We start from the raw sequence: 11,025 nt of genomic DNA on the forward strand, positions 1-11,025 counted from the left end.
GTAGAAAAAATGATCAAGATTTATGATTTTTATGGTCAAGACTTATCATTTGTAATACTGATGGAAACCAGAAGCTAATAAAGTTACACCTTAAAAGACTTCTTAAACTCATTCCCCTCCCCCTTTTTAGGAACACAAATCTAGAGCAGTGAAATAAAGTATGTTAATATGTTCCTTTTCTAAACTATTTAACTCATTAATCCTTTTTAGAAGATATGGAACATGAAGGCACATGTCTGAACTGATTTCTACCAAAGTTTCAAATGGGTGCTTTAAAGGAGACAGTATTGTAAGGGTTTCTAATCATTGAACTAGCTATACACAATTCTGACACTGTTGTCCAAGGTACAATTCGATTCTAGTTCAGTAGACTTAAAAGTAATGACATTGTTTATCTGATATGCAACATAGGGGGGGGGGGGGGAAGACAAGCCAAATATAATTTATTTTAAAAAATGAGGGGGGGGGGGGGGCAGGAGAACTCCACCCTGGGCACAATATATATCAATAATGTAAAAGTTATTTCCCTTATTTGATAATAATTAATTACCATAAATTAATTAACTAATTGGTTGTTTTTTTTATTGATTGATGTTCTGTTAGGTATAATAAATTATTGTTTAAAGTATCAACTTGATTGGAGAATGTGTGTGGCAGCAATAGCATTACAAATTTAGCCATATATGTGAATACTGAAGAACCTATTTCCCTTGTGGGTGTCAAACAATAACCATCAATCAATTGACTAATTAATTATTTTTTTTTATTGACTCATTTATTTTCTAAGCCAATGAATTAGTGTGCAAAGTTTCAACTTGATCTAAGAATGGGTGTGGGAGAAATAACATAAACACACTTTTTACAAACAGGAGTTGATATAAGCTTTGTAAAAAAAGCAAAATGTCACCTTTGAAACTGAATTTTAAACTAAAAAACTTACCATAATGGTCACGAACATCTCCGCAAGGCAGATACTCGCTCTGGTATTCCAACATTAGCTCCAGCCAGCTATTCTGCTCAGTCTCTGATTCTGTTAGGACTGTGAAGCACTCATCTTTGCTGTAGAGCACAATACCCCACTTTCCATGTTTTGAGTCTGACTTCTTATTGATATTGAAGCAAGTGTGGAGGTGGATGGGGTGTTTGGCGGATGTACCAGAGTTAAACTTCTTCTCCGAGTCATAATACTCCAGCCTGGCAGGTCCACTGGAGCTTGTGGACCGCAAGACAAAAAATTTTTTCTTCATGGTCTGTAAAGGAAAATTTTTTTTTATGGTATTGAAAATATTAATAATAATAATGTATGTATGTGTTTGCAGTTGATATCATGTCAAACTTTTTTTGATACCTCTTTCATTACAAAAGCTTTTGGTATTTTCTAACTCTTCCCAAAAACCCAAGCTCCTTCCAAGTATTGCAGGATCAATGAATAAAACCAAAGCCCCTTCCAAGTATTGCAGGATCAATAAATCAAACCCACATTTTTTTTATTTACCAGAATGATTTGGTCATATATAAAAATTTCATAAAGTGAGATCTTTTTTATTTATCTATTAAAAAAAAATAAAGTATATATCTATATATTCTTTTTACTAGAAACATATCCTGAATTCTCCATGAGCAACAATCTCCAATGAACACAGAGACTCCTTTTCAACTAATTTGTTAAAAATGTGTATTTTAATTAGTTTAAATAACGATGACATTTATTTCTGGAAATGCATGTGAATGAAATGTCAAAGAAATTCTAAGATTAAAAAGGTACATGTGATATTTGTAACATTTAACAGAAACCTAAATACCTTCATTTTTTTCATGTACCCCTTTTTCTTGATATCCGACCCAGGGCGTTCGAAGTTGCGGTGAGAAGTATTGCTTCTCAAACTATGCTGATCAAAATCCATTTTCTCAAAGGTGAACATGTATTCTTTCCTTCTTGATAAAGCTTGTCATTCACTTTAAAATAGAAGGCTAAAAAATAAATTTAAAATATCAATTCACATTTCAAAATCAATTTTATCAACACAGATTAAAAATCTTTGCACAACGAGTGTGTGCATAAATATTGGATAATAATATTTTATAATTAATTATCTTTATTTAGAAAGAAACAAAATACTATTTTAGAGCAATCAAACACTGTGCTAACACCGCAACTAGTTGTATTATAGTACTATAGTACTAACAATGATACTAGTATTAGTAATGTCTGTCTAAAGTTAGTTTAATATAATAAGCAAATAGATTTGTATGAATTGTAGAATAGTTCTTTAGAATAATTAAAAATGAAGATATTCATATGGATCAAGCAAAATTCATAGTAAACAGTCTAGAATTTACACAGAGAGTAGAGTGAGTAGACTATATTCTGTCATGTACATAGTTTTATTTTTTTATAGATCTAGCATAGAGCATAGACTCTATAGTCTATTAAAATAATTATCTATTATTACTATTATATATGACTACAGTACTATCATAACTGTCTACGCTCTAGTGACACTCTAGTCACTAGACCATAGACCATACCTATAGTTATAATAATGATAGTACTGTAGTCATATCATCACTCATTTCTCATTTAATGTAACTACTTAGGCTTAGGACTTAGTCGACTAAGATTCTTAGACTTAAGTCTAAGTCTTAGTCTGACTTAAGTCTTAACTTTATTTAAATCAGTTAATGAGTTATCATTAAAAATATTATCAAATATCATGTTATGTCAATATGTCAGTTATGAAGTTAAAGTTATGTAGATTCTAGAATAGATCTGATCATGATGATCATCTGACATCTCACATCTGACTTACTTTTACTAAGTTACTCACTTAGTCTTATTTTTGTTATACTTATTAATCCTATACTCTTAAGCGAGCAATTCTTGTATGTATGTATGTATGTATGTATATATATTTATATTTATATATATATATAAATTTTATTTCGAAAACGGCTCTAACGATTTTCTTTAAAAGTTCATGGTATGTGCATAATAGTGAGAAAAAAATTCTCAACTCATTGGCCACATCGGGAAAACTCGAGGTCGACCGTTATATCGGTTTGAAAATGCCTCATTATCGAAAAATTAGTTTTGGCTAGAATGTTTTATGAATGAAAATTTTCCATGACGTAAACGGGAAAAACGCTGCTTACGTCACTAGGCTTACCGCAGTACACTAAAATATTTCTTTGCAAACAATAACGAGTTCTAAAGAATCAATAGACCTAATGAAACATTTGCGCACCATCTTAATGTAGATTGATTTATTATAGAACTATGAAAGAAAAGTAATGAAATTAAATGTGCCGATATATGATTAGTTATTGTGTTTTAAGTGCTTAATAAGTTGTTTACACTTTAATTGTGTAGAGCGGTGTAGATACCTTTTACTTTGTTGTTTATTTTGCTGGTGACCTCCAGCTGTCTCGTTCTGAGGTTGCATGCAACCATGTGCTCTCTTCTATGTCAGCTAAGTCAAGTTTGCGCCATAAGCTGGTCTTTTAAGGGTTTCGGTGTTACGTCAACCACTTTTTAGCTCACCAAAAAAAACACTGCCTTTGGCATGCGTTCGTCTAAGATTCGTCTCCCATATAGGATACTGCTCTGTCCAGCGTAACTGTCGGACTTAAAGAATTCCCTCTATACAAAGGCCGCGGATACACATTTGAGACCAAAAGATTTAACTATAAACCTCGGTAAAAAGCTTGGAGTTAGGGCCAGGAGAGATCTGAATGGATGGATGTGTAAAAGCAGGCCATAGTACCACAAGGATGGATGGATGGCAAAAGCCGGTATGAACTTCCTATAGTCCGACTGTCAGGCTGGGCAGGGCACGTATCCCGTATGGGTAACGAGCATATTGTTTGGCGTAACAGAGGTGCCCCACGGAAACGTTTCTTTAGAAAACTAATGCCATGATTTAAGTCTAATAAGAAAAAATGCGCCATTTTACTTTGTCACTAAGTGCATGTTTTACCCTATAACGTAGAGAAGTTACATTGCAAAGACTTTCTTCCAAGCCAATAATAGTAAGCCTACAATAGTTTTACGCAAAAGATAGATTGTAAAACTATAAGACGGACGTGAGCTGTAGTTTGTCTAGACTGTAGGAGGACTTAAAAGACTTTAAATTTAATCGACATGTACAATTAGGCCTACAATTAGAACTAACAGAACACTAAAACAACTCTTCAGATTAGTAGTCTTTATCCGATCGTTCATTTTCGTAATTACAAGAATATTCCCAAAATGACTTCGGGTATATAACCTTCCGAAATTATTTAACAGAGCGAGGTTCGGCCACCTGGTACAAAAATATTCTCAAAATGACTTCGGGTATATATCCTTCCTTAACAAATTATTCATCCGAGCGAGGCTCGGTCACCTGATATTAATACTTATAGTACTAAGTACTTATACATATCCAATTCAGATCTATACCTATAATATAGAAATAGGCTATATTACTAATATTAGTTTTAGTAGATCTAGAATAATCTAGATCTAGAATCTAGGTCTAGATCTATCATATATAATATAGTCAATATAGATCTAGACATAGATTTCATAGATTCTAGTTAGTAGATCTAGTAACTAGTTACAATCTAAGACTAATAATACACTTGTAATCTTATTTAATTTATAATTATTTAGACAATTTAGATTTAGTCAATTTAGTCTTAGTATTGTTTGGTGTCATTAATAATATAATTACATTATCATTTATATAGGTAAGTGATCAATAAAAAAAATAATAAAAGTGATATAGACACTATACTATATTTCTGCCTATGCCTCTATATTCTATAACTCTATACTCTATACTACTCTATTACTATTAGTATGGCCGTCTCTCATCTTGAATGTTTATCCTGAAAAATCTAAATCATAGGTCCACTTACTAAAAACAAAGATGTTCCGTCTACACAACCCTTTTTTGCCATTAGTATGTCCAACTCGAGAAAACACACAAATCGTAATAATGTCAAAGAGTGCTCTAAGTTCGATAAAAACAAAGTAAATGTTCAAGGACGGTAATTTCCGTAATCGCCATTTTTCTAATCACGTGGTCTCGCGAACTCTTGTAAACAAGTTGTACGCATGCGTCTTTTTGTAGTCAGCATACTGGCATGTTTGTGAACTAGAATAATTACATAATATAATTTTGTATGTCGCAAAAAAAAAAAAAAAGTGGGGAAAGACAAATAAAAGAGTTGATTTGAAAAATCTAGGTCCTTTTTATATTTTTTAATTTTCATGTTGGACAAATATTTTTTTATAAATACTGAAAAAAAAAAATTAACTAATATAATTCGAGCACTGTCACGGGTAAAGAGTCTAATTATAGATCAAAGTGACACTGGATCACTGTCAGCGTGTCACCCTATGAGAGTGATATTCGCCATTGAAATTATGGACATCTTTATGTAACTTCAACGTTTAGCCCATGGTTAGCCTAAGTCTCTAATGTGACCAGACATCTGTGACGTCTCCCTGGGACAGTGCCGCTTTCAACCACCTGCCTTACTTTTCAATGAATGTATGGGTGGAACGCCCATTATCTCGCTTTCATATAAAAAGTAGATCAGTGCCACACGTCGATAACAAATATAATCTAGAATGTCATTTAATTAATAATTGTCCAAGTTAACGTCGTTAACATCCATTTCTTTTTTATCTTTATGCTGCCCATACTAAACAGAACGCCACGAAAACCTGTTGCATATTTTTTACTCAAATTTAAGGAAAGAATTTGTGTGAAAATGCATAATTACTTTATCTCTACATTTAAAATAGGAATATTTCAACGAATTCGGCAGAATTATTTAACTGTGATCGCAAGATCATATACATAAATATATTAGGCATACATAGGCGTAGCCAGGATTTTCTTTCGGAGGAAAGGGGTTGGGGGATTTTTGTCGAAAAGAGAAGTTTTTATCGTCAAAACTATCTGGAAGGAATTTAAACTTAAAGCCCTCTGGAGGGTGAGGGTTAATATCAACCCCCCCAGACAACGCTCGTGGAATTTTGTGACTGTAGTTTGCTTTAATTTTACATTGAATAGGTGTTTTTAGCTTTAAACATGGCTGCAGGGAGGAGAATTAAACTCAAAACTCTCTGGAGGGGAAGGGGGCGAATTGTAGTAGAGAAATTACACAAATTATTTACTTATGTTATTGATATATACTAATTAGTTTTAACTTTTAAACATTTTTTTAAATTATCGCCCCCCCCCCTTTCTAGTATGTTGGACGATTTGGTAGGGTGGATTGGGGGAGTAGGCCTATATCAATCCCGCCCCCCCCCCTCTAACCATTTGATTGGGAGAGGCGGACAATGGTGTGTTGTTGTTGTTGTTGTTGTTTTTGTAGAAATAAAATTAGTATTAGTAATTATCAGCTACTTATTGATATTTTAACTAATCTTAATATATAATGTCACCCTTCTCGTATGTTACCCGATTTGGTGAGGTGGAAGGGGGGGGGGCACATACATCTACCATTTGAGTTCCGAATCCACTTGCACCCATGCGCTCTCTTATATTTCAGTTAAAGCAACGTGGCACCTAAGCTGGTTTTTGGGAAGCACCTTTGTTACGCCTATCAACTTTCAAATTGCTCCCCCCCCCCCAAAAAAAAATAAATAAATTAGCCTTTGGCGAACGGTCGTCTCCATAAGGGATATATAGCTCCTCCTTCGTGATCAAAGATGAGCACATTTCTCATATCCTATGGACTCGATTTAAAAAGCCGGCCGTGGCATGGTTAGGTATGGTCAATTGCAGATAGGCCTGCTTCTTCTCTTAGCTTTTTGTTTGTTCCCCAGCCCCCGCCGCCAAGCACTATTTCTGGTATTGAAAGCCATAAAAATGCATATTCTGAGGTATCTACACTGCATTTTCCTGCTATTAAAAAGTTTTATTTCAAAAAGTTATGTGCTTTTCTTACTGACTTAGACCCTCCCGCGCCGTTCGGCTCATTTGCCGTCAAGTTGTTTCCATAAAAATCTGTCACTGGTAATGTCTGAAGCCTCTTCCCACCTGCCATGAGGACCTCCATGAATGAGTGGCGTCAAGTTGTACTAGGATATCATTGCAACTCTTCTTATGCGTAATTCATTTTGTCGGACAACATGTCCCGCAAACCTCATGCGTCGCTTTCTCACAATCTTACTATAGCAACGGCATAGGATTTCCTTGATTTAGACCCGATCTCTATAACTGACTCCTAAAATCTGTCTTAGCCATCTTTGTTGAGCCACATTTAGTGTTTTTCAATTTCGGCAGATGACTATTCACTGCAGTTTATTTGGATCCCTGGCACTGGTAAAAATGTGTAACCTCTCTTGAATACGCTTTATATCGAAAAGAGAAGTTTTATCGTCAAAATCATCTGTTGGGGGTTTTCCACCTCAAAATGCTCTGTAGGGGGATCTTAAACTCAAAACCATCTGGAGGGGTTTAAAACTTTAAAAAAAGTCATCTGTAGAAGAGGGGTTTAAACTCAAAACCCCGATGGGATTGGCTACGATCAAATAATTTTAGTGTGTAATTTGCTTTTTTTTTTATATTGAAGAGGCATTTTTAGCATCAAACCCCTCTGAATGGGGGTTTAAACTCAAAACCCCTTTGGTTACGCTCATAGATTTTAGAGTGAGTAATTTGCTTTAATTTATATTGAAGAGGTACTTTTTAGCTTCAAACTCCACTGGAGGGGAGTTTAAACTCAAAACCCCTTTGACTACACACAGTTTGAGTGTATAATTTGCTTTGTTTTTATTATTAAAAAGGTATTTTTTAACTTCAAACCCCTCTGAAGTGGTGTTTAAACTCAAAACTGAGTCAAAACCCATTTAGCTAGGCTCATAACATTTTGAGTGCGTAATTAGCTTTTTTTTTATATTGAAGAGTGGGTTTATCGTAAATTTTAGAGGGGGGTTTGAAATCACAATCTTCCTTAACTGTGCTCTTGGAATTAGGGGATTTTCGTTTGCATTTTTGTTTTGTTTTGTTTTATAGAAGTGGGGGAGGAGGTTTCATTTCGGGGGGGGGGGGTTACACATATTTAAATGAAATGCTATAAGTAAATGTGCGTACAACATATATATATATATATATATATATATATATATATATATATATTATATATGCATAGGTTTAGGGTTTACTGGGCGTTAGGGTTAGGCAGTGGCGTAGCTACCAATGTGCGGGTGGTGCGGGCCGCTGTGACAGGTGGGGAAATGTGACGTGTGTTTGGCGCGTTTTATGTCTAGGGGATGATTATTTTTAGAGCTATCACACACCAACCTATCAGCATATGAATCGGGAGCAGACACGCAACGAGACAAGCAATGAAAGATAGATACAAAAGTTAAAAATGAAGAATATTTATTTACATAAATATACATATAAGAATAAAAAGGGGGAGGGTTTGCATCTATCTCTAAATAATACTAGATTTAATCATCACTCTTGCATTTAATAAGAGAGTATGTCACTTTGTCCTCTGACTTTGCTGGTTTTCCTGTTGATGTCACAGCTGGCTGTGTCTGGCTTGAGGTTCTGCAGCTGGAGGTGGCGCTCTAGCGGATAGAGGGACGCCGGTGATATAGTTCTTGTGGAGTCTCAATCCCAAGTTCTAATATCTGTAGTGGGCACAGTAGGAAGGGTGGCCGGCTACCGTGGGCACAAGGTTACTGCGGGCAGAGCTGATCTGCCGTGGGCAACGTAGTTGACAGGAGTTGTCCAGTGAGTTGCAGAGGGTTGGCATAGCTATGACGTCTCGCACAGACCTGAGTCTATAGGGACGTCGCACCTAATAGGTTGACAGGTGGGCTGTCGAATAGGCGGGCAAGGCCGATAGCGCCAAGTAGTAGAGTTGAGTAGATCTCAGTAGGCAAGTGCAGTGCGGAATAGCACTAAGCACATTCTCGATAGCAAATAAATAGGCAGGTAAATAGATCGTTGATCCAATAAATAGGCATACACCTGAGGGAGGCTGCGGATAAATAAAGACAAGTTAGGACATGTCTCTCATGCATCTTATCGATGCCCTCGACTGAGGTGCATTCGTCAGATTGGTAAAATTGCTTTAGAGCACAATAGGGAGATGATGACAAATGGGATTTGGAAATTAGATGGCTGATAGTAGCAATATAAAAAGGTACATAAAAGGGAAAGTCATAATATAAAAAATGTACATAAAAGGGGAAATAATAATCTCAAATAAATAACACAGGTGGATAGAGAAAGAGAGGGGGGGGTGAATTGGGCGGTGGTCAGCGACCAAGACGGTTTGTTTACATATGACTGTGGGTCGAGAACAATGGAGCGCGCTTGAATGGAGAGGGTGTCCGTTCAAGCGGCGCAACTCTCATTAGAGTAAAATGAGTAAAGGGGAGATAATTCATAACTCTTTTCTAGACGCAGTATTAGTGCGCTAGTAAAATTATAAAGGCGGTCAACCGAGATAAAGGAAATAAAATAAGATGTACAAATATATACATGGTTGCATCAACGATCAATTGAGCAGCGTAGCATTAATAGATTAATGCAATTCATAAATACATAAATAGGACATGTTTATGTTCTCTACTTACGCCAGTGAGAAATACACAATGCACTAATTAAATATAAATGAGATAATAAAATACACATAATAGTCTCCAGTGAGAAATATGCACAAAGTAACTAAGATGGAACTTGTGATTAAGTTCGGCTTACCACCAGGTATTCCTCTAGGAGTAAAAATGTATGAAGTAGTCCAGACTCGATTGCTCAGCGATAGAGAAGTAAGAGGGTCTGATTTGATTTGGATCTACTTTATATAGGCCTGGAAAGTGTGGGCGGAAACAGGAAATGTCCTAGGCTAAGAATTATCTTACACGTGGGTGAATTAGACTTAATATGGGAGCGTCGAGAGGCGCTTTGACTCGAGTAATCTCCTAGATCAAAGAGAGACGTAGGAGAAAAGGGGGGGAGGAGTGACTTGCATTCCACACAAGGTGGTGTCCACTGCGGCTGTCGGACATCCTGCCGATAAGATCAAAGAGTCCGTACGTATCTTTGCCCCGGTCAAGGGAAGATAAATCGAAAGACGTGGCCTAGCTATCTCCAATGTGGTCAACTAAGTCTAGCCTGGAGAGGAAAAGGTGGTGCGGGTGAAGAATTTGGGGGTAGGATGGGGAAATAATTAAAATAAAATAAATAAATAATGAAAATTAGTAATTAATGCTGTGATAAATTTGAGTGACTCTGACAGCGAGTTTTTGACTTGTCACATACGCCGCCGCCAAGATGGATCTATCGCAGAAGATCCATAAAGTGCGAGCAGACTGATGTCACTCTAACTTTAAGATCAGTTGTTATCACAGCATTAGAAAAAAAAATCTGGAAAAATAAAGGGATAGCCATGCCAGGAGGAGAGTCTGTCCAAGTTTGTCCGTGGTCTACTTCCCGTCCCTGATTATGTAGTCACCTGGGTGAAACACGTGGGGCTGCTTGGGAGAGTAGGTTGGGCGATTGGATGAGTTATATTTCCTTCCTGTGGCGGATTGGGGAGGGTGATTGGGGCTTAGGCGGGGTGCCCAAGGCACGTGTGCTCGTTGGGGCTTACCTCCGAAGCCGCTGTGAGGCGCTTCTTCACGAGAGTAAGTAGTCAGCTTACCTCGGTATCGTCTGACACGATCAATGTCAGAGAAGAGTGGCCTGATAAAGAATGTGGAGTTCTGCCTGAGAACGTCCCCACGAGTGCGATAATCTGGCTTACATCGTGGCTTTCTGACACGGTTAATGCCAGGGGAGGGTTGATATTGAATGGTGGCTGAGGAGCCAGGGTGAGAAGAGTTTTCACGAGCTTGAGGGTTCGGCTTACCTCGTGACTTCCTGACACTATCAAAGCCAAGGGGAGGTTGATTCGGAATGGTGGCTGAGGAGCCATGAAGCGGAGTGAGTCCACGAGAGCAAGGGTTCATCTTACCTCGGGGCATTCTGACACTGTCAATGTCATAGGAATGTTGCATGA

The 11,025-nt window shown here is 36.9% G+C and overlaps 1 protein-coding gene across 4 annotated transcripts in view; it reads right to left on the reverse strand.

The window, feature by feature from the left end:
- LOC106056291 (insulin receptor substrate 1-like) overlaps window positions 1–5,095 on the reverse strand; it is a 34,860-nt gene extending 29,765 nt beyond the window's left edge. For 3 of the 4 annotated variants that reach the window (XM_013212969.2, XM_013212968.2, XM_013212967.2), the window contains exons 1-3: window positions 4,903–5,095; window positions 1,803–1,971; window positions 941–1,250 (exon numbers count right to left, since the gene is read on the reverse strand). In XM_013212969.2, coding sequence (XP_013068423.2) covers window positions 941–1,250; window positions 1,803–1,922 — 430 coding nt within the window. In that variant the 5' untranslated portion in view covers window positions 1,923–1,971; window positions 4,903–5,095. The remainder of the gene's footprint in view (window positions 1–940; window positions 1,251–1,802; window positions 1,972–4,902) is intronic. The other variant, XM_056014973.1, reaches the window with a different exon arrangement.
- Window positions 5,096–11,025: the final 5,930 nt, after the last annotated feature.

This window comes from Biomphalaria glabrata, chromosome 17 (assembly GCF_947242115.1).
Source record: "Biomphalaria glabrata chromosome 17, xgBioGlab47.1, whole genome shotgun sequence".
Classification (NCBI taxonomy): Eukaryota; Metazoa; Mollusca; class Gastropoda; family Planorbidae; genus Biomphalaria; species Biomphalaria glabrata.